Raw genomic sequence first — 23,134 nt, 5'->3', positions numbered from 1 at the left:
TAGTGTGAAACTTCCGATCATCTCTACACTAGGGTTTTCGTTGTGGGCTACATTGTGCTCGATAGAAGTGTGAACTTAGGGCTCACAACATTCTCTCGTGGAAATGGTCGTAGAATATATAGACCATTTCATTTTCTAATATTAAATTGGACTTTACACCATTTCATATTTTATTGCAAAAAAGTCTTAAGAAGCTCTCCATGTGTTATTGAATTGCACTTTACAACAACAGCTTTTGTCATGCTTTTATTGTCTTGCGTTTACTTAGAAAACTAGAGTCTTCGAGACTGAGACGTTCAGCTTTTTTTGCTTCTTCTTTTTTTTTTCTTCTTTTTGTCGTCGTTCATATTCACACGCTGGATTCAAACCCGAATGACACGCCGAGAACACTATTTCAAATCCATTAAACATAAGTGGTCCTTTATCATTAATTTTGCAGATTTATTGTCATCAGTTAGACCAACTTAATATCCAATAGGCAATAGTTACCGTCACTTCAACGTCGTACAATAATGCATGTCTTAAGAGGCAGGCATTTTTGTTCAAAAACATCTCAAAATGTCATTTTGTTATATGAACAAGTTGGAATATATATATGAACAAAATAAACTTTGGAAAGAGGCTAACATGAAATTTGGAATATATATATATATTTATTGTGTTCACATTTTTTGTAGTGATTTATCATTTAATATGCTGACTGGTGAAGTTCAAAGAGTACAAAGACAACAAGAAATACGTAAGTACTACTAGTCGAGATAATAATATTAAAGAGCTAGAGCTCTTGCAATGTGAATCCTGCAGTCTTATGATCAAGTACTATATCGTTTTGACATGTTCTTTCAGCTATTTGACGGGAAATAGGCTTTCAGGACACGTTGAATCTGGTGTTTTTCTCAATAGCCAATCTAATATGTACGTTTAGGCTTTCCCTTGTCTATATTATTGATATATTTTTGGTCATCTCAACTAATCTATCTGATGGTTTTCTATTTGGCCAACCCTTCACAGTGACATCTCTTACAACAATTTCTCATGGACGTCTAGCTGCCAAGAAAAGAGGTGTGAACATGAATCCTTGATACACAAGCTACTCATATTGAAGTTTCAGTTTTCACTTTCTGCTGAATCAGTAATATTAACACATACCGGAGCTCATATTTGAAGACAAATTTGTAAGTACACTCTTCTGCTTTTTATTTTGGAACAATCAAGAACCAAGAACATATATAACTTCAAATATGGCAATGGAAATGGTTTAAATTTGTTGAGATGATGAAGTGCATAACTATTTTGGTAGTCTTGTTATACAGAAGTGGGCTTCTTCCATGCGCTGGTCCAATAAGATGCACTAGTTGTAAGTACATAATGAGATAATCTAACTTATTACTGATCTCTGCTTAGTCAGTTAAGTCTCATTTTGTTGATGGTTATAATCATTATGGATTGTAGATCAGCGATTTCTACATATAAATTGTGGTGGATACAACATAGTTATCACAAACTCTTCTTATAAAACTACTTATCAACCTGATAACTACAAATTCAACGCGGCAACAAATCAGCGTTACGGAAACTGGGGAATCAGTAACACTGGTGTATTCACGGATTATCTTAGTGAGGAGGAGCAGTTCATCTTTTCAACTAGTTTAACTCTACCTGTAAATGCTCCTGATATTTATAAGACTGCGCGTCGATCTGCTCTCTCTTTAGCTTATTATGCGTTTTGCTTGGAAAATGGACCTTACAATGTGAAACTCCATTTCATGGAGATTCAGTTTTCTGACCAAGAACTATACAGCCGTCTCGGCAGACGCATATTTGATGTCTATGTTCAGGTAAAGCGTCACTATATACTAAATGTTTTTTAACAAGCATAATAGATTTGTTCATTTGCTTTGTAAATTTTTCTTCTCTGTTAGGGAGAATTGTTCTTGAGAGATTTTAACATCAAAGAAGAGGCTAATGGGACACTAAAGCCTCTTGTGAGAGAAATAAAAGCTGTTAATGTGAGTGATCATACGTTAGAGATTCGTTTTTATTGGGCGGGGAAAGGGACAACTCTCATTCCCAAAAGAGGAAATTATGGTCCTCTTATCTCTGCAATCTCTTTGTGTCACAGTAAGTACTTATGACTATCTCAGGTCTCTGCATTTGTAACCCTCACTCTTTATCGTATTTCTCTCTTCACATTTGAGTTAATCATAACTTCAAATTATCACTGAACGCTAATATTCATCTTTTTCATAATGTCAGGTTTGGAGCCACGATGTGGAGGTCGTTTTGAACTAGTTTGTTAAAGATGTTTTTCTGAAGCTTGGTGTTTATATATACTTACACTTTTAGTGTCTCATTTTCAGCGGAGAAAACGAAACGTCACACTAATTATTCACTCATTTTCGGGTTAACGGGTGCCTTGGTAACAATTATTCTCTTGGCGTTGGGATTTTATGCTCAGAAAAGATGCAGAGGAGACAGGAACATGAGAGAAAGAGGTATCAGAGTTCAGAGACTATATATGAATCCATTCCTCATATATCTCATAGCATTATTAATGATTTTCCCTTGAGAACATAGATTTGAGAGCCCAGGGTCTGCAAACGGTTTGGTTTACTTGGAAGCGACTCCAAGCTGCAACAAACAATTTTGCTCAAACCAACAAACTTGGAGAAGGAGGTTTTGGATCCGTATTCAAAGTAATGCTGAAAGATGCCAAGTTCTTCTCAAACGTAGAAAATAAGGTTGTTTCTGATATGAGAAACTTAATGCAGGGAGAGCTATTAGAAGGAACTATCATAGCAGTCAAGCAGCTTTCTTCCAAGTCAAGTCAAGTCAAGGAAACCGCGAGTTTGTGAATGAGATAGGCATGATATCAGGTCTGAATCATCCTAACCTTGTCAAGCTTTATGGATGCTGTGTCGAGAAGAATCAATTGCTGCTCGTGTATGAGTACATGGAAAATAACTCCCTTGCTCTTGTGCTATCTGGTAATTTAAAATCATTCAGATTTTCTTTACGTTGCGAGTCTAAATTCAAATGTGGTACATGAAACTGATATCATTTGTCGTTGGTTTTACATCCATCACCAGGAAAAATCCCCCTGAAACTGGACTGGGCAGCAAGACAAAAAATCTGTGTGGGAATCTCAAGAGGACTTGAATTCCTCCACGAATGATCAATGATCAGGATGGTTCATCGTGACATAAAAACCACTAATGTGCTTCTAGACACTGACCTTAATGCAAAGATATCTGACTTTGGATTGGCTAGGCTCCATGAAGCAGAACACACTCACATTAGCACTAAAGTGGCAGGAACCAGTAAGTGTTGAGTATAAAATGAAAACTGCACCATGGCCGATGAATATATATAGCTCAGTGTTTGTTTATCTTATGCTGCAGCGGATATATGGCTCCCGAATATGCATTATGGGGTCAACTAACAGAGAAAGCAGACGTGTACAGCTTCAGAGTTGTGGCAATGGAAATTGTTAGTGGAAAGAGTAATACGAAACAGCAGGGAAGTGCTGAAAACGTCTCGCTTATCAATTGAGTAACCGTGGAGCTTTTATTTCTTTAACCCATTCGATTCACTATTGTAGTTTCTATAAGTTTCCTTGAACCCTTCTTTACATTATACCTCAGGCGCTGACACTGCAACAGAAAGGGGCTTTCAATAGCAAAGAAGTAGTGAGGATGATCAAAGTTGCTCTCCTTTGCACAAACTCATCTCCTTCTTTAAGACCAATAATGTCAGAGGCCGTGCAAATGCTTGAGGGAGAGATCGAAGTAACACAGGATTTTTCTGATCCTGCTATATATGGACACAACTGGAGCATCTTAAAGCGGAGGGACATTGAAACACATGGAATCTCAAGCACGTCTGATGTGACCGATCAAACAACAACGACAATGCGATCCTCCTTCTCGGGTTATGATCTCTACCCGTTATACCCTGAATCCATGATCCTAAACTCCACAGTAGAGTTTTCTTCCTCGTCACTGTAAAATTAAAATCGGTAGACAATGCCTTGTCTCTCTTATGAGAGAATAAATGTATGTGAAGTTATCGAATAGTTATCTAAAACACACACATCAATATGAAATTTTGTTAAAATTGAATTATATCATTTTATGGAAGTCTCTAGCTCTCACTTGATCAAACTATCTTCCTTCTCTCTTTGTTAAGTGTTGGTTGAACACTTTTCCAAACTCATTTCTCTCAAGTAACACGAAATAGTAACTCGATGATCATTTACCAAAATCTAAAAATTTATTGCATATACAAAGGATTGGAGTAGAGGAAAACAATCAGTTAGCTCACCAAAGATTGTTGCACCGGCAGACGCCATTTTTGAACAAGTGGTATATCTTTGCATCTCGCTTAATCATATCTCTGCCAGTTATGACTGACATCAACTTCATCATATCATGGCAATCGCCAACAATGCGTATATTAGTTAACAGAGTGATTGCAGATCGAGGCTTTGACTTAAGAAGACTTTCAACAACTGCAATTTCCTCTCTGTAACCAAAAATCTGTTCTTTATTCTCCATCGCCATGATTAAACTACGATAATACCTAGTGTCAGGAACATAACCCATTTCTTTCAGTTGTGACCTCAAACTCATTAGTGTCTCGTAAATGATATTCATTTGTGGATGTGAAGAATCTACCGGTCTAAAAGTAGAATAAAAATATGGTTCAGACCGAGTGCTTGGTTCCTTCTTCACAAAGTCTGATGCTTTGGTTGCTACAAGACCTGCACTTGACACTTTGTCTAATCTTGTGGCATCTAACTTCTCAACCAACTCAGCACATCTATCTCCAAGCTCTACATCTCCATGAACCCGAGAAAGATTCATTAGTGTTTCCCACACGTCAACACTCGGTTCCATCGGCATTCTCTCAACAAAGTTCAGTGCCTCATCCAAGTGACCAGATGTTGCCAACATTTTGGTAACACTATGATAGTGTTCCATTGAAGGTACGATTCCATATTCTCTGTACATAGCTTGAAATTGCAGAGACCCTTCCTTAACATCTCCTGTCAAAGTACATGTAGAAAACACTTGGTTGAATATCTCTCCGTTTGGTTTGTTCCCTTCTTCTTTAAAACGAGTAAACAAATCAATTGCTTCTTCACCATATCCGTTGTTAACAAAACACCTCATCATAACACACAAAGTCCCCGAATTCCACTCAGGCATTTCTTCGAACACCTTGAGCGCATCATCAACAGAACAACAACCAGAATACATCTCGATAATCGCGTTTCGAGCGCCAACATCACAAGGAGAAACCAGAGCAATGATACACTCATGAACAACTCTAGCTGCTTCCAAAGCTTCTGGTTTACCACATAGTTTAGCTAACCCTAAAAGTCTAATCAAATCCATAGCATAACCCTTATTCTCCAAGTAATCTAAAACCTCTACAGCTTCTCTCCAATTCCCTTGAATACATAACGAATCAAATGTCTCAATAGTAACATTTTGAGCAACACTTGGAGAAACTGTTGTTTTGTACTGACCTACCATTGAATTCTGCGTCAATGTGTGTCCGGCTACGTTTCGCTTATACCGATTGATCATCTCTGTGATCTCTGAGCTGCCATACTTTTTGAGGATGTGAAGATGATGAGAGGGAGCTCCACCACCCGAACAGAACCAGCTGTTTCTACTCTGTGTAGCTAACGCTAAATAGGGTTTCCAAAGTCTGAGCTTCCCACACCACAATCGCACCATTTCACGATGGTAAAACTCCGGTGACGGAGAACACAAAAGCAACGAATCTTGCAAGCAAAAAATCTCAGAATCGAGTCGAAACCCTAAAAAGCATATCCGTGATTTTGATTTATTGGTTTGGTAAACCGGGTCCGGGCAAGGGGAGAGAGACCAGTAATCTTCCTAGACGCAGCGTTTTGTAGCTGAAGTCGTGAAATTCACTCTTAACCACCAATTTTGTTTTTCCTGATTATTTGTGTGTTGGGGACAGACAAAACACTCACCACCCTCACCAAACAGTCTCTCTTCAACTCTAAAATCAGGTTCTTTCTTCTTCTTCTTGTGTTGTGTGTTTTTGATTAGTTGAGCTACTGATTTAATACTTTTCTGGGTTTTTACTGTTACTGAATCAATGTTTGAAAGTTTTAATTTTGGATTTTTCTGTTAATTTGCTCATCCCATATGATGTTGTATGAATTTCTGGGTTCGATGTTGATTAGTGCAAATTAGCTTAGGTGGAGAATTTAGGCTATTACCGTCTTCTTCAAAGCTAATTGTATATTCGTAAGCTAATTAGAAAAGAATTTCAGAATCTTGTTGTATATAATCCCAAGGCTAGGACTAATTTTGATTCATAGATAGATGCTTAGGTTTCAGATTTAGAGAAAATGCAAGCTCATTTACAAGCCAAGACACATAACTAACCTAAGGCTGATCATAGCATATTAATAAGGCTGAAAAATCTCATTTTGTTGAGAACATTTCTTTAGGTGGCAAAACAAAATCAATGGCTCTAGTGGTGTCAGGTGGCAAAGCAGCCATGATGCCGCTTCATGCCAATTCTCTTCCTCTAAGTATCAACACCAAATCAAGAGTACTAAGTGCATCAGCATTTCCACTATTCTCGTCCACTCCTCACCTCCCTTCCAGATCCCTCTCCATCCGCCTCTCGCCGAATGTTTCCCGGTCTCTCACTGTGGTATCTTCTGTTTTGTCAGAGGACAGAGCTACTAACGTTAGTGGCTCTGGGACAGATGCATTCAAGCTGACTTACTTGGAGGTGAATCTTTACTACTTGAGCATTTGTATTTCCAAATGTTGCATCTTATTTGACTATTACTATGTCTTCCATTTTTGTGGGAGTTAGGGCAATAGCTGGCTATGGGAAACAGCTGGACTGAAAATCCTAGTTGATCCGATTCTTGTGGGTAATTTGGACTTTGGAATCCCATGGCTTTATGATGCTGCCAAGAGATATTTGAAGGCCTTCAAGGTAACACTTGTTTATTTTTTTCTTTCATTCTAATCATCATTTGTGGGGTTCGTATTTGTAAAGAAGCATGAATCATCATCAGGTTACGAGTATATTCAGGAATCTAGTTTGCAGTGCAGTTTCATTATAAGTTTCTTTGATTCTATATTCTGTGCAGCTTGATGATCTCCCTGAAGTTGATTGCCTTCTCATAACTCAAAGCCTTGATGATCATTGTCATTTGAATACCCTTAGGCCACTTTCCGAGAAATCTCCAGGCATAAAGGTTATAGCAACCCCAAATGCTAAGCCTTTGCTAGATCCTCTTTTTAGTAACGTAAGTGACTTGTTTCAAACTTCCTAATCTAAATCAGAATTGCAGACTATCTTCAAAAAAATGTAAAATGAGAAAGAGTTATATATAAGAGTTTCTGAAATATTACTATAGGTCACTTATCTGGAACCTGGAGATAGCTTTGAGCTAAATGCAAGAAACGGTTCTAAGGTTCGAGTTAAAGCCACAGCTGGACCTGTCCTTGGTCCACCGTGGCAACGCCCTGAAAACGGGTAAAAGAAAAAAACTCTTATCAAGCTTCCAGTTGCTCTGTAGATTTGTTCTGCAACACATAATTAATAACCTGGTCATGGTTATTTCAGTTCTGCTTCTTTTGTGTTCTCAGGTATCTCCTTGTATCCCCTGAAGATCAGATATCTCTCTACTATGAACCGCATTGTGTATGCAACATGGAACTTCTGAAGAATGAAAGAGCCGACATTGTAATCACACCGGTCATCAAACAACTTCTCCCACGATTTACTCTTGTTTCTGGTCAAGAAGACGCTGTCCAGCTTGCCAAACTCTTGAAAGCCAAGTAAATAATCATCTATCGTCTTTTCGTTTTAGTCTCAAGATAATGTATCTACACTCTTGCACTTTGTAGTTATCAATCAGGTTTATCTTGGACATTTAGGTTTGTTGTGCCGATGCAAAATGGCGAGCTTGAAGCAAAGGGACTTTTAGCAAGCCTAGTAAAGAAAGAAGGAACTATTGAATCATTTAAGGTGCAGCTTTCTCTTAACCAAAAAGAAAATAAATCCCAAATTCCAAATCAATGGTGATATAATGTTTTGGATGTTTGAATTGTGAATGCAGGAATTATTGTTAAAAGAGCTCCCAGAAGCTCAAGTGTTGGAGCCTATAGCAGGTATACCGCTAGAGATCTTGGTTCCATCTTCAGACATTTAGAAAGTAAACTGTACATGAGAGTATACACATATGTAAATATACACATGTGAAATGAAACTTTTTAGAGGAGATGTAATAGTGGAGAAGAGGAGAGATATTGGAGGTATGACTAAGGACGGATATTTTGTATATGTTGATCTATTTAAAGATTATTTCATTTAAGGTTGGAATAATTAATGTATCATAATAATAAATTAGTGACATGTTCCAGTTGCAAACCAGTTTTGTTTGTCGTGTGAAGTTGAATACAGAAGATTGTAGTTATATATACTCTAGCCATGGAATTGATAATGAAAACGATTGGAATAGTAGATTACATGTAGGTAAGCAACAAAAAAAAAAGAAGGTTTTACTAATTAAAAAGGGGTTGCACTAACCAAAGAAACAAGGAAAAGATCAGTTTGTAGAGTAAATTTTACTATAAGTCCATTATAGTATTGCCTTTATTTACATTTCTTTAAATTAATCGCTTAAGGAGAAGACGCTTTCACAATGTTTTTTTTTTGGTGAATACGCTTTCACAATTTTTTTTTTTTTTTGGTGAATACGCTTTCACAATGTTATTAAGAAACTAGAATGGAAACATTCCAAACCATAAATAAGTTACAAATCTAACCAAATCCACACTTGAAAGTAACGTTTTCAAAAATAGAAGAGCGATAATTAAAAACAATAATATATAAAACCAAAAAAAATGATACTATATCAACCGCAATTTTTCAAAGGGAATATTATCATTGCAATTCTGAAAAGGTCACTAATTATTCGTTAATCATGAAAGAAATACAGCCTAACATGCAACTTAAAAGTTAAAACCTGAACTGATTAGATATCGTATTTTCTTAATTTTTCTAAAATTAGTTTTTGGAAAGAGGGATTCTTGTCTCTGAAGTTTCGATTATATGCTTCATTTCTTCAATTTCCCTGATTCACTGCCCGAACTTGTTTTTATGCTAGCAGGGATGGTTCGGGTTGAATTCAGAAGAAGCAAAGCCGTCAGATTCAGGTTGTCTAAGATGAAACAAACCATTTTTTGCCTGGCGCAGTGATAACTTGTGATACAAGTCTAACTCAATTTGCTCTATCGTATTGAAGAGTAGATTTGCTGAAAATATTGATCCCAAAGTAATTCTCGAAAAGTATTCAATAGAACCCAACCAATATGTGAACTTGAGATTCATGTCTTTGGTTTCTTCCCCCAATGCCTTGAAGATCGAACCTTCCATGTAATCAAGCTCCACGGTATCATTCTTTTGGATGAAATCCCTGTTTTTTTTCAAACACCTCTAAGGCCTCGATGTATGGAGCATGTAGAATTAAAATGCAGTTTATCATTATCAAATAAATAGTTAAAGTGTATAGCAATATTTGAAACAAAATTACTAAATTAAATATTAAGAAAAATATAGAATACTATTTAGAATATAAAGATTATCGATACAAAATTATATTTATTTCTCACACCCTCCGAATTGGGCCGGCCTTATCTAGTTTATAACGTAAAATATGTTGTTTTAAAATCAGTTTGTGCCTTTTATCATAAACAATTTTTTAAATTGAGCATTTGGACCTTAGGCAAATGCATATGCTGCCATTGGTCATAGACAAGCCTGTTCCAAATACGCACCATCCAACATTTTATTAGTTTTGACAAAGTTTGAATTTTGTTCTGTTATCTATAATGCTTTCATGTAATCCGATTTGTCGAACCAACAATCATTTGCATCTTTTAAACAAGAAGAATACTCTATATTCAGAGATCGCTGTTTTTCGTGGCCTATACAATACTGGGTTTTGGATGTTGGGCGAAACGATGATGAGTCTATTTATTCATTTTAAGTAAGTAGAGAATAAGTAACAAATAATGTCAAAAAAAAATCTTCTTGTTCAAAAAAAGAAGAAAGTCTAAGAAACAAATTTCAGAAATCAAATTCAATATGTCATGTTAAGTCTGGTCATGGTAAACTTTTTTTTAAGTCATTCAAAAAAGAAATTTAATTCTTTTTTTACGGCATGTTTAAATTTATTTCATGAAAAAGGTTATTATACATGAAACTTTTAAAAAGTATGAGCAGAAATCAAACAAGAAAAAATAAATCATGTTAAGTCTAGTTATATTTAAAAAAAAAAAAAAAATCTATAGAATGAAAAAAGTTACTGTACATAAAACTTTATAAAAGTATGAAATTAAACAAGAAAAATTAAGTCAAGTTATAGTCATGTTTAAAATAAATTTAAAATAATCTATAAAATATAAATCGTCAAAACCAACAAAAACTGATCAGTTTTATATTAAAAGTTGAAAAACATCCTCTAATTTGAAGCATATGTTTCTCCTAAACATCAACTATTAAAATATGGTGGGAGTATACTTTTAATATTCTAATACTTTTTTTTTATCAAATAAAACATTCTGAAATTCATTAAGATAAAAGTATTATTTGTTTATTGAGTATACGTAGATATTAGTAATTTTGTACTCAAATTTATCCAATCCCATAAATAAATTTACTATACATCTATTTAATATAAAGATTATACTTTATTTTGAGATTTAATTTTACTTTTAAATATTATATATTTATAGTATTATACACTGTTACCAATTGGAACCATTTACTCTAGTTCTATGGTAGAGAAACACACACTATTTACTCTAGTTCTATGGCAGAGAGCAAACTAAACTTCAACACAACTTTTTTCAATAAAGAAGATGCATAACACACAACATGTATAATGTGGTAAGATTATAGAAAAAATGAGTAACAAAGTGTTTTGGAAACACTAAAGAAAAAAAGTAGTCTAAAATATGGTCGAAAAAAGGACTACAAGTCTACAACATACGAAAATATACACATACGTTTGTATAAGAAATATTTGAAATCATGATAGAAACTGTTGTATATTCCTTAAAAAAAGAAAGCATATGCTCAAATTCAAGAACAAAGACATGATGATATTGGCAACCCTAGAAAAAAGGGAAATTAAAAACACAAAGTCAAACTATTTGTCTGTCTGGAAATGAAGAAAGGATCTATGTAATTAGTAACCAAAAGAAAATAAAGACCAGTCAACCTAAGAATCTTCTTGATATCACTCAGAAAGAAAAAAAACAATAAAAACAATAAAATCTCAAACGCGGTTTCTACGATTTTTGTAGAGTCAAAACCAGCAATGGTGTTGGTGAGAGTCTAAAAAAAATCGATCGAAAGCTCAAAAACTCCATCTTCTTTCCCCCAGGAACTCACAAACCCTAGATGAATTGTTAATCATCAATCATCGATTTCAAGATTTAGTCTCGAAAGGTTTTATTTTTTTTGTGCTTGCGTCTTAAATGGAGAATCGTAAAGGAGGAAACTTTAGCGTACCTAGCTCCGAAGCTTTGACCACGACGCTTCGTAATGCGATCCAAGCTTTGGGTCGTGGTTTCGATGTTACATCTGATGTTCGGCTTCTTTATTGCAAAGGAGCTCCTGGGTCAAGACTTGTTCGTATAGAAGAAGGACAAAACAGAGATCTTGAGTTGTCTCATGGGTTTCTTCTTCCTAATGTCCCTGCTGATATTGACTGTTCACGCGGCAACAGTGGCACACAAAGAATCTCTGTTTGCAGCTTCCATGAGGTGACCCCCTAATTTTCTACTTCTGATGTTGAAATGCCATTCTTAGATTCAACCCCTTTTTTGTCTTTGTCTTGATTACGTATCTACAGTTAGATGATGTCTGCTCTGTGTATTTGTGAAACCACTAGTTCATAGGACCCTAATCTACTTTGGACATGTCTAAATTTAGAAGCTTTACATTGAGCTTTAACTTGAATGAGGCAATTTGTAGTTCGATCAAGTCAGATGCTAAGGGAAATTTCAGAGCAGAATGATGTTTCTTATATTTTCGGATAAAGATTGGTCTTTGGGGAACAAAAATGAGTCTTGATGTTTAGATATTCTGTGGAAATATATTGTTTTGCTGCTGGTTATTCATTAGATATACGTTTTTTGGCAGATGGCAGAAGAATTCAATGTGAGATCAGGTGTAAAAGGGAACATACCACTCGGATGCTTTAACGCAATGTTCAATTACACGGGTTCTTGGCAAGTAGATGCAGCATCCACTAAATCTCTTGCACTGGTTGGATATTTTATCCCGCTTTATGATGTCAAATTAGCAAAGCTTACATTGGTTTTGCACAATGAGATCAGACGTGCTGTTCCTTCCTCGTGGGATCCTGCTTCCCTAGCTAGGTATATTCCCTCTCTTTAATACACCATGTTTTCTGCTTTTCTGTATGTTCTGTTCTCGCTGTTTACATGAACATGGCTTCAAAGGTTCACACTCTAATTGAGAGTCAGTTTCCTTTTGTTGTCCTTTTGCTACACTTTTATGTGATTCTTGATGACATCTATCATGATTCTTATGTGGTTTCTCCACTTGTTCCTTCTTTTGGTACAGCTTTATTGAAAATTACGGCACTCATATTGTAACTTCGGTGACCATTGGTGGAAGAGATGTAGTATACATCAGACAACATCAGTCTTCTCCTTTACCAGTATCTGAAATAGAAAACTATGTGAATGACATGATAAAGCACAGATTTCATGAAGCAGAGAGTCAATCTATTACCGGCCCCTTGAAATACAAAGACAAGGTTAGTACAACGTTAAGGGCATGGCGAGATTACTCTTGTTAATGAATTTTATTTCCTATAAAATTATGGTTTGATAAAGATATTAGTTGAAAAAGCTCTCTCCTGTAGGATATCACAGTAATATTTAGGCGAAGAGGAGGCGACGATCTTGAGCAAAGCCATGCTCGTTGGGCTGAGACTGTACCCGCAGCTCCAGACATTATCAACATGACTTTTACTCCTATTGTTTCTCTCCTTGAAGGTGTGCCTGGTTTACGGCATTTGACTCGTGCTATCGAACTTTACTTGGAATGTGAGTTTGTATCTAAAAATTTAACTTCTTTGTATTTGAATCCACCTGGTTACATTCTCATAGAAATTTCTCGATATTTTTACCAGATAAGCCTCCTATTGAAGATTTACAATACTTCTTGGATTACCAAATAGCTCGAGCTTGGGCTCCCGAACAGAGTAACCTCCAACGTAAAGAACCTGTGTGTTCTTCTCTTCAATTCAGCTTAATGGGTCCCAAACTATTCATCAGCGCTGATCAGGTAACATAGAGCGGTCGATTCCTTTGTTTAGTTACTGTTCTGTTTATGTATGAACTGAACATATTTGCCTTTTGGGTAATTTCAGGTAACTGTTGGGCGTAAGCCGGTCACAGGTCTCAGACTGAGCTTAGAAGGAAGCAAACAAAACCGTCTCTCTATCCATTTACAACACTTAGTCTCTCTCCCTAAAATCCTGCAGCCACATTGGGACTCTCACGTGCCAATAGGTGCACCGAAATGGCAAGGACCAGAGGAGCAAGATAGCCGCTGGTTCGAGCCAATCAAATGGAAGAACTTCTCTCACGTAAGCACCTCACCTATCGAACACACAGAGACCCACATCGGCGATCTCTCCGGCGTTCACATTGTCACTGGAGCTCAGCTCGGGGTTTGGGATTTCGGATCAAAAAACGTTTTGCATTTGAAACTACTCTTCTCTAAAGTCCCCGGTTGTACAATAAGAAGGTCCGTCTGGGACCACACTCCCGTTGCTTCCTCAGGGAGACTGGAACCGGGAGGTCCATCTACATCAAGTTCGACCGAGGAAGTGTCAGGGCAATCAGGAAAACTGGCCAAGATTGTGGATTCGTCAGAGATGTTAAAAGGACCACAGGATTTACCTGGACATTGGCTTGTCACTGGAGCAAAGCTAGGCGTTGAAAAGGGTAAGATTGTATTGCGTGTGAAGTATTCGTTGCTAAATTATTGAGAGATTTTAGATGAGTTCTTGTTTTTCCGGCGGCCGGGAAAGTTTTCCGTCAGCATTCTTTGCACAGCGAATCATTCTTGTACATGTTTCGGTTGCTTATGGGAACCGTTTGGTTCTGTTCGGTTTGACACGAGTTTGGTTTGGTTGATTTTTAATTTTGGTCCGGTTTGGTTTTGTAGACGATTTTATTAAATCAGAGCTGTAAATTTGTAGTGGGATATTCAACACATGGTCGATGTATGCCCGTTTCGTGACACGTTTCTATGAAATATGCATGCCATGTATCATATAATTCATTCAAAAAAGATTACATGCAATATAACCACGAAACCATAAACTAGAAAATTCAAAATTGTAACCAAGAAAATAAAATTAAGGATGGCTTTGAGCGGCGGCGATGATCAGGTACCTCCTGGAGGTCCGATGACAGTTTCAACACGTCTGATTGATGCCGGATCGACGATCATGCAGCGGCGATTACCGGTGAAGCAGATGAACACTCATGTCTCTACTTTTGCGATATATGGTGGTGACATGTCCCGGCTAATAGGGACTCACCACTATGTCCACCGCGTCAACGACGAGTTCCTTCAGTGTGCTGTTTACGCCTCTGACCGCTCCGATGCACCTCTAATCGGTACTCTTTTTTTCATACCGTTTTTTCTTGTTAATCACATCGAATGCCAATTATGAAAACTTATAGCAAAGTTGTGTTAACAGGAATTGAATATGTAATATCCGACCGATTATATGAAACTTTGTCTGAGGATGAGCAAAAGCTTTGGCACTCTCATGCATATGAGGTTAAGTCAGGCTCGTGGGCTTATCCACGATTGCCTGAGGTTGTGGCTGCTCCGGAGCTCAAGAACATAGCCAAAACGTACGGAAAGTTTTGGTGCACCTGGCAGATAGACCGAGGTATGTCTCCTCATCTAAATACTGGTCCGAAACCGGATCCGGACAGATTTTATGTAAACCGCTTCTATCAGTTAGTATACCGATTAATCGTATGGTTAAACAATTAGTTATCCGGACTCAGAGGTTAACTAATTCAAACATTAATCAGAATCATAGAAATTCTAGAAGTGGGTTCGATTTTGTCCGGTTTAGTTTGATCCGACCAATCATTGGTTATTTATGTGTGTTTCTGTAGGTGACAAGTTACCAATGGGTGCACCCGAACTAATGATGTCACCTCAGGGGGTGGGGCAAGGGGTACTAAGGCCAGAGTTGGTGAAGAGAAGAGATGAGAAGTACAACATTTCGACAGATGATTTGAAACACACGAGAGCGGAGATTGCTGAACCGGAGTGGATCAATCCGATGGCTGACTACTGGAAGCAACATGGTAAGTGTTTTGTACTCGATATTGCGACTGTCGAAATGAACCGTCACGCGCAATTCCCGTGAACAATGTCCTCTCATGGCTCACTTGTATGAGTGATGAAGTTGATATAGAAATCGAATGTATATAGAATAATGTTTTACTCGATTTCAATTACGTCAAGAAAATCTTAAATAGCGGTACGGTACACAACAAGATCACACATTGGTTTGTGGAACTTCTTTAGTTCTTATTTTACTATGTTTCTTCAAAGCTGTGCCAGCCTTGAAATATCCATAGGGTAAGCGTCTGAAGCCGATTGTGCATTGTACGATCTCCTTGCGATGATCACATTTGCGGCTTCAGTAGGGTGAAATGCGTCCCAGAACACGTACGCATTGCGGTCTCTACACGGTCTCTGTCCCGGTAAACATGTGATCTGTCCAGCATTCCTCCCAATACCGCAACATCCCGCGTTCGTCACTCTAAACCCTGAAAACAAAAAACGTTTCCGACAAATCAGATAACAATTTCGGTTTCGTTCATACTTAAAAGAAAACCACACTTGTGTTTGTGTGTATATATACCAAATCTGGCAGGATTTGTGATCATGTCCTGGAAAATGCCATAAGCATTGATGTAGATGAACTTTGCATCAGGGTGATTGTTGTTGAGCTGATCAACAAGAGATCTTAGCTTGTTGTTGAAGATCTGGTTTGCTGAGTTGATGCGGTCTACGCAAGTCCTACCGTCGGGACTGCCTGCGAGCGCGTTAGGACTACAACCAACTGCTCCAATTCCACTCAATGCAAACTTTCGAGCCCCATAGTTGTATAATGCCTGCACAAACCCCGAAAAATGGAAGTAAAACTCCGATGAAAATTTTACAAAATTGCATAAATTTTATTATTCATCCTTTATATTATTTTCCAAAAATAAAAACATTTCTCACAAGATAGGTCACTCAGAAAAAGCTTAAGCTAGAAACTTTATATTGTGTACTACAAGTGAAGACCAAAATTGGGTTTAAATTAACTGGTGTGAGACCTTAACTTGTAGTCTTGTACTATAAAGCTATAAATTGCTATTTTTGTAATTCTCTGCCTCAAAAAGTCGTATTTTCATATTAGAAACCAAATCGTATTTAAATGAAAAGAGTCATAATACGAAAGTTAAAAGATAGACCAAACCCACGTCTAAAAACCTTACTATCACTGCTAAATGGGTAAACTCGAGAGAGCCAAACCTTTTGTATCATTTAATAACATGAAAACAGAGATAAACTAGTCACAAGAAAAGAAAAAAACGTACATTGAGCTGGGTGCTGTAGCGACTGATGAGATCGTTAGCGTATTGTTCGGGTGTGAATTGTCTGCTAGAAGAGTAAAACGTAGGCATGAAGTAGTTGTTGAGATAGTCGTTGCTTCCTAAACCAACAGAGTAAATACATCTCTTGAGGTAATCAGCTGCACGAGTCTCGTCTCCTAGAAGCTGCACAACTTGCGATACTGTGGTCTGGTAGTTCCTAACTTGTCCACTAAAGCTTATCCTTTGTCCCTTCATTTTCCGGAAAAAAAAAAAAAAAAAATTAACGTTGGAACTTTAATAATATTTTTTTGAATAAAGAGAGTTAAGAAAAAAGGTTTTAATGTTTCAGTTACCAATTGTCGACCGGTTTCTTCTCGGATTCCAGCAGCTGCGGAAGCGTAGTTAACTCCGGAGAGTATTTGCCGACCACTCACAGTATTGTACGCAGGAATGTAGCCATTAAATCCAAGTAGCTCAGCTTCATTACATCAAAAAAAAAGGTCAAAACATGTTAGATTAAGACCATTAACTTTCTAATCGCATAAACTATCTAATTAGCAACAACTCTATCTAATTAATAAGATTGCATACCGATCACATCAACAGTAGTCTTGCCGTTGGAGAAACGGCCGGTAGGGCCGCCGAAATCGATACCGTAAGGGAAGTAATTGGATCTTGCAATAGAAATAAGACCGTTGTTGTTTCCATTGTCAACCAAAGAGTCACCAAAAACAAAGAAACATGGAACTTGAGCTTGTGCTTGTGCTTTTACTACACTAAACCCGAAACACAACAACACAAGCACTACACACCATTTCGTTAAGTAACTCTCCATTTCAAGACCAATATCTTTTTTAAGTAGTAAAAATATATTGGTAATTAATGGAAAGTGTAGTGATATGAGTGAATGTGAAGAAGTCCAAAGAAGTTGTGTAACTATATATAGAGAGACATTTGTGTTTTTGATAGATTTAATTTTTGTAGGCCTAGTCACTTTAAGATTGGTGGGTCCAATATAATGTGACCAGTTTTTTCTCATTCAACATCAGAATCAAGATTTATCAATGGCTTTATATTCGATAATTTAAAAGGTATATGTGCCGACAACTAAATTAACATTAACTTATATAAGGAACTTAAAGAGGAGTTGGAGAAGGAACATTGAACAAAAAAAGAACTACAGTAAATGGATAGGTAATTACCAAAATTAAACATATCGCGCGGAGAGTAGGATTTATGACTTATCGACAAGGGCTTATTTTTAGTCATGACTTATACCAATAAAATATTATTTACAGTTAGTAATGTACATATACCCTCACTAAACCCTAATTTCTGATCATTGTTTCGATATATATATTGTTTAAAGCATTTAGAAAGGTCATTTGCAGCTGGTTAAAGTAAGAAAAAGATATTTTGCATTATAATAGTATGAGAGAAGACAAAGTCGTAGGTTTGACAAAGCCACTTGTCCTTCTCTCTGAACGTTGACCAGCTGTAGAGTTTTTTCCGCGTACAAAATCCTAACTTTTGTCATAATTGGATAAATGAGCCAATTAAAAATCATTTTATAAATAAATACGAAATGAAAAGAAAATCGTGATAGATTGTGTATTATCGGTGTCACTTGTTGTGTATATATATCTAAAATTGAAAGATACCAATTATTTGAAATGGAAGAAAATTGGGTGAAAAGAAAACAGGTGAAGAATTAGGTTTGGGCAATAAATGAAAGGTATAGTGGATATTTTGTGAATAAATCAACGACTTGTTTGTATCATAATTGAACAAGGCCGGTGCTGCTTCCATGTTCCCTCCCAACTCTTTCCATTTAAGATCGTAGGTCAAAACTCTTAACTTAGGGTAATGCTACATTTATTGTTAAACTATTGCATGTTCTCTGAAGAAAGAAAAAATAAGTAAAGCCAATTGGTCACTAAATCATTCTAGTCATCGATTGACAGATAATTTCGTCGTTAATATGTTTTGAATACTTGCTGATGTTAGGCTTTGGTCATAAAAGAATCATTACAAAAAAAAAGTTTTTAGTAGGAATTATCCATATATATATGAACTTAGATTTAAATATCGCTAACTAACAAATTGTATGTTTCAAGTTATCATACAATTTAAACTTAGATTTAAATATCGCTAACTAACAAAAAAACTCTTTTCCAGTAGAATACTCTTAAAAATCTAATGGCAATTCTAAAATTGAAAATAGATGACCTGTGTCCTGTGTCCAGTCCTAGTCATTGTATCAATCATAAAAGCATATATTAGAACAACAACCTAAATTAATTAACGAAACAAAACAAGGTGAATTAAATTTTGAGTAGACGACAAGAAAAAAAAAAAAAAAAATTATATTTAACTACATGTTTTTTTAGTTAATTGTATTAACTACATGTTCCCGGCTGGTGCACTCTATGTTATTTTTAAAAACCAAAACAAAAAAAAAAAAAAACACATTTTTAGTTCGATATGAAAAAATGATTGACAACTATTGGGCTTCATTGATAACTTTTGGGCTTGGTTTATTTAGCCCGGTGGAGAATGTAATATTACGTATGAAAGAATTACGTTACGTGCTTTCCTGAGAGGATCAAGAGATTTTTCAAAGTGCATAATGGAAGTAATGAATAGAGATGCGTTCAAATTATTTAATGTTTCTGTCTTCTTTCTTACATTTGTTGTACTCATAGTTGATTAATGACGGTTAATAAAAATCAAATGATCAAAACAATTTAACACAATTCCTATCTATATACTAGATCCAGTTTCAGCGAAGCCGTGTTCAACCAAACAAAAGTTTTAGACAATAAATCCTAGACTACACATTTTGAAACTGAATGAAAATACACGATTACAGAAAAGAAAAAAAAAAAAAAAAAAAAAACATTGTGGAAGTAACTCAGATAATGCAATCCCTATTTTTTTTTATAAAGTTGAACACTTTGGGTACACACATAACATCAGAATCATTTCCAATAATTCAATTTATAACCTGAAAAGCATACAATTGTTGTAAAACTCTCCTATTCTCTGTCCTTTCAAAGCTGTGCTAATTGCGAGATATCAATCGGATAAACGTCGGAAGATCTTTGTGCATTGTAAGATCTTTTTGCAATGGCCGTGTTTGCAGCAGCCGAAGGATGAAATGCATCCCAAAACACGTACTCATCTCGGTTCAAGCACGGGGGTTCTCCCGGTAAACATGTTAGCTGACCTCCGTTCCTTCCAATTCCGCAACACGCAGTGTTCGTATTCGTAAACCCTAAAAACATTCATTCAGAGAACCCAATATATAGATTAGATTCTTTTTACCATAAAGTAGAAGAGAATATTTATTTAATCATAGGCTTAAGTTTCATGAAGATATCTCTATTATACCATAAGCAGAGGGATTGGCGATTATATCCTGAAAAGCGCCATAAGCATTGATGTAAGTGAAACTAGCATCGGAATGAGCGTTGTTTAGTTGTTGGACCATAGATATGAGCCTGTTGTTGAAGATTCGGTTGGCCGAGTTGATACGCTCCACACAAGTTGTTCCGTCTTGGCTGCCCTGTGCGAGCGCATTCGGACTACATCCAATGGCTCCAATTCCTACCAATGCAAACTTTCTAGCTCCATAGTTGTACAGTGCCTTCATACACACGCAAAATAAGAAAGATTGTGAAATAAGTAACGTTCAATTGAAAATAAACTTAAAATTACTGCTAAAGATCATATCATAAAATAGATCATCCCAAAATGAGAATCAAGGATACAAAAAAAACAGAGGACTCCCAAATTACCCCATAGTTTTCCATCGAATTAAACAGAAAAACTTACATTAAGCTGGTCCCTGTAACGACTGATAAGATCGTCAGCATACTGTTCGGGAGTGTACTGTCTGCTAGTGGAGTAGAACTGAGGCATGAAGTAGTTATTAAGATAGTCATTGCTTCCCATACCAACAGAGTAAATGCATCTCTTAAGGTAATCTGCTGCAGTGTACTCGTCTCCAAGAATCTCCACCACTTGTGCCACTGTGTTCTTATAATTCTCTACTTGCCCACTAAATGTTATCCTTTGTCCCTTCATTACCGAAAGCAAAGCAAAAAAACAAGAAAAAGTTAAAACAATATTTTTCTAGTCTTAAACAGAACAGAGAGGTCATGAGAATTATCAAAGTGTTGTCTTTGTTACCAATTGTGCACCGGTTTCTTCTCTGATTCCAGCAGCTGCAGATGCGTAGTTGACTCCTTGAAGTATCTCTTGGCCACTCACAGTACTATACGCAGGAATGTAGTTATCAAATCCAAGTAGCTCAGCTTCATTATATCACACAAGTCATGTCAAAACAAAAAAAACATGTTAGATTCTGATTATAACATTTCAGTCGCACTCTAGTTTAGTTAATTAGACAGATTAAGTAGAAAGTAATATCTTTGAGAAGAAAAAATAAGAAGAAAGATATAGTTAAGGGTTTACTGAGAACGTCGACGGTGGTTCTGCCGTTGGAAAAACGGCCGGTGGGGCCGCCGAAATCGATGCCGTAAGGGAAATAATCGGCTCTTGCAATAGATCTAAGACGATTGTTGTTTCCATTGTCAACCAAAGAATCACCAAAGATGAAGTAACATGGAACTTGAGGCTCTGCTTTTACCTTAAACCCTAAACCTAAAAGCAAAACCCACACAGAAACTAAACACCATTTCCTCAAGTAACTCTCCATCGATCTCACAAAACAAAACAAAAATACTTAGGAACTGAATTTTATGTATAGTAGAACACAATGTGTTGGTGATATAAGTGTTAGTGTAGGAGTGGTGGTCGTTGTGGTGAAATGTGAAGAATCCAGAGAAGTTTTGAGTCCTATATATGGAGTCTGAGAAACGTAAGTGTATTTATATTTTCTTTTCTTTTTTTAGCCTTTTTAAAGTTTGTGGCATACTTTACTTTAAAATCGATGGGTCCAATTATAAATTGTATTTGTTTTGGTGTCTCGTTTTGAGAACTATAATTGGTTGCACCAAAAAAAACGAAGAGAACTGTAGTTAATGACATCTTATGGGATTGAAATAATAATAACTACGCTGTAAATGTATGTTCGTGGTAAAAGGATTTGTCGGCTCACAAATAACTGCGTTATAAGATATTGATCACGATGGTTTTGATATAATATGTCAAACACGATCGATCCTATCGTTTGATTGGTGGAGATTTTTTCTCGAAAAACTATCATCGGGTCGTATATTATTGTTTAATGGTTCTTGTAAATTTGGACATAGTGATTCTGAACTTAGTCTTAGATATGTAAGATTCGGTTGTGTCATAAGATTAATTAGTGTAGTCGATTTGGGACTATTTTTGACGGAAGAAAACCGTTGATTGCCTAGATAGTCGTCTTGGCAGCTAGGCAGCTGTGTTTTCTAACAGTGTCTAGAATAATTGATTATTGTCTAATGCTAATGAATAATGCCTAAAAAGATATTTACGTTTCGGTCAAAAAAACTGTAACAATAGTTGTATGGTCGATCGCATACAGAGACATATTTCATTTCAAAGATTAAACTTTAAAAATGGAAGGAGTGGGAAATAAGTGAGGAGAGTTAGGTTGGGGCATTAAATTCACGCGGACTCTTTGTGAAAACTTTTTCGACATGTAATAATCAAAACGAGCCGCCCTGGTGGCTGATACGTGCGCCTTAAGTCTTGTTACACATAGACAATTATACACATTCATCATACAAATATGATATTATACATCGATCATACATGTTACATTTGAGATCGATGGTTCAAATGTAAGTTCGAGAAAATGGTAGATATTTGACATTATGTGGGCATGAAAGCTTTCGATATAATAACGTCAGTGAATTGATCTATGAATTGATCTTTTACTAAGTCGCATACTCTAGAAAGATTAAGATCCGTTAGCTGGGTGTCTGGGTCTAGACTTCTTCATTATCATATGTACCGATGTACGAAAAACTATCTTCAAATTTGTCTATGAACTGGCTGTTTCATTTTGCTATAACCTTATACGCTTGAAATGGAAATAAAAACTATTTTTCTTTATCATTCTTACGTTTAAATAAGTCTTTTTTTTTTTTTTGTTAAACGGAGAGAATATTACTCTACTTTTCCAAAATAAATATATTTTGGATAAATGCACAATTATTAGGAAAACATGCAAAACAAATAATTATCTCTATGTTACAAGCAATGCAATAATTACAAATAGTTTCTTCAAAAAAAAAGTTTTAAAAAAATACAGATATAGTATGAAAAACAATAAGGATAAATTGGGACAATGAGGTAATTTTGCATACATCACTTATTTTGAAAGAGAAAAACAATGTGAATATAAGAGTTAAATGAAACAGAGAAAGTACATTGTA

The 23,134-nt window shown here is 36.1% G+C and overlaps 6 protein-coding genes, 1 long non-coding RNA gene and 1 pseudogene across 13 annotated transcripts; 4 read left to right on the top strand and 4 right to left on the bottom strand.

Annotated features, from left to right (window-relative positions):
• Positions 1-749: 749 nt before the first annotated feature.
• AT1G29715 lies at positions 750-4,132 on the top strand (annotated as a pseudogene). Of its 4 annotated transcripts, one of them has the most exons (12): positions 814-915; positions 1,012-1,175; positions 1,314-1,357; positions 1,453-1,838; positions 1,923-2,121; positions 2,257-2,277; positions 2,361-2,495; positions 2,578-2,696; positions 2,772-2,987; positions 3,090-3,320; positions 3,402-3,552; positions 3,645-4,087. The 4 variants fall into 4 exon arrangements; another variant differs by having other exon boundaries at positions 750-915; positions 2,257-2,495; positions 3,645-4,132; another variant differs by having other exon boundaries at positions 3,402-4,087.
• A 1-nt stretch (position 4,133) lies between these two features.
• AT1G29710 (Tetratricopeptide repeat (TPR)-like superfamily protein) lies at positions 4,134-5,906 on the bottom strand. The gene has a single exon (NM_102711.2). It carries the CDS (start codon positions 5,745-5,747, stop codon positions 4,320-4,322), a length of 1,428 nt encoding a protein of 475 aa, NP_174264.1. The 5' UTR covers positions 5,748-5,906; the 3' UTR covers positions 4,134-4,319.
• Positions 5,907-5,978: 72 nt separating this feature from the next.
• Positions 5,979-8,475, top strand: AT1G29700 (Metallo-hydrolase/oxidoreductase superfamily protein). 2 transcript variants are annotated; one of them, NM_102710.3, is made up of 8 exons: positions 5,979-6,049; positions 6,497-6,786; positions 6,874-6,999; positions 7,157-7,315; positions 7,427-7,545; positions 7,659-7,850; positions 7,950-8,040; positions 8,132-8,475. In NM_102710.3, exons 2-8 carry the CDS (start codon positions 6,514-6,516, stop codon positions 8,222-8,224), a joined length of 1,053 nt encoding a protein of 350 aa, NP_564334.1. In that variant the 5' UTR covers positions 5,979-6,049; positions 6,497-6,513; the 3' UTR covers positions 8,225-8,475. The 2 variants fall into 2 exon arrangements, with proteins under 2 accessions (NP_564334.1, NP_001320906.1); NM_001332868.1 differs by having other exon boundaries at positions 5,979-6,786.
• Positions 8,476-9,144: 669 nt separating this feature from the next.
• Positions 9,145-9,421, bottom strand: AT1G06293. The gene has a single exon (NR_139056.1). It is a non-coding gene; the product is annotated as an other RNA (long non-coding RNA).
• A 1,845-nt stretch (positions 9,422-11,266) lies between these two features.
• On the top strand, positions 11,267-14,400 carry CAD1 (MAC/Perforin domain-containing protein). The gene is made up of 6 exons (NM_102709.4): positions 11,267-11,846; positions 12,226-12,464; positions 12,673-12,868; positions 12,977-13,160; positions 13,247-13,401; positions 13,487-14,400. The coding sequence occupies exons 1-6, from the start codon at positions 11,559-11,561 to the stop codon at positions 14,108-14,110; spliced, it is 1,686 nt and encodes a 561-aa protein (NP_564333.1). The 5' UTR covers positions 11,267-11,558; the 3' UTR covers positions 14,111-14,400.
• Positions 14,401-14,458: 58 nt separating this feature from the next.
• AT1G29680 (histone acetyltransferase (DUF1264)) lies at positions 14,459-15,630 on the top strand. The gene is made up of 3 exons (NM_102708.3): positions 14,459-14,747; positions 14,831-15,028; positions 15,264-15,630. Exons 1-3 carry the CDS (start codon positions 14,489-14,491, stop codon positions 15,518-15,520), a joined length of 714 nt encoding a protein of 237 aa, NP_174261.1. The 5' UTR covers positions 14,459-14,488; the 3' UTR covers positions 15,521-15,630.
• On the bottom strand, positions 15,549-17,821 carry AT1G29670 (GDSL-like Lipase/Acylhydrolase superfamily protein; the record flags this gene model as incomplete). 2 transcript variants are annotated; one of them, NM_102707.5, is made up of 5 exons in its annotated part: positions 17,334-17,666; positions 17,096-17,220; positions 16,746-16,991; positions 16,022-16,274; positions 15,549-15,926 (listed from the first exon to the last, which is right to left on the bottom strand). In NM_102707.5, exons 1-5 carry the CDS (start codon positions 17,575-17,577, stop codon positions 15,703-15,705), a joined length of 1,092 nt encoding a protein of 363 aa, NP_174260.1. In that variant the 5' UTR covers positions 17,578-17,666. The 2 variants fall into 2 exon arrangements, with proteins under 2 accessions (NP_174260.1, NP_001321992.1); NM_001332867.1 differs by having other exon boundaries at positions 15,703-15,926; positions 17,334-17,821.
• A 1,593-nt stretch (positions 17,822-19,414) lies between these two features.
• On the bottom strand, positions 19,415-21,745 carry AT1G29660 (GDSL-like Lipase/Acylhydrolase superfamily protein). Its single transcript, NM_102706.3, has 5 exons — positions 21,222-21,745; positions 20,937-21,061; positions 20,580-20,825; positions 20,136-20,391; positions 19,415-20,019 (listed from the first exon to the last, which is right to left on the bottom strand). Exons 1-5 carry the CDS (start codon positions 21,463-21,465, stop codon positions 19,796-19,798), a joined length of 1,095 nt encoding a protein of 364 aa, NP_174259.1. The 5' UTR covers positions 21,466-21,745; the 3' UTR covers positions 19,415-19,795.
• Positions 21,746-23,134: the final 1,389 nt, after the last annotated feature.

The sequence above is a fragment of the Arabidopsis thaliana genome (assembly GCF_000001735.4).
Source record: "Arabidopsis thaliana chromosome 1 sequence".
Classification (NCBI taxonomy): Eukaryota; Viridiplantae; Streptophyta; class Magnoliopsida; order Brassicales; family Brassicaceae; genus Arabidopsis; species Arabidopsis thaliana.
This window is presented reverse-complemented; position numbering and strand designations above follow the sequence as displayed.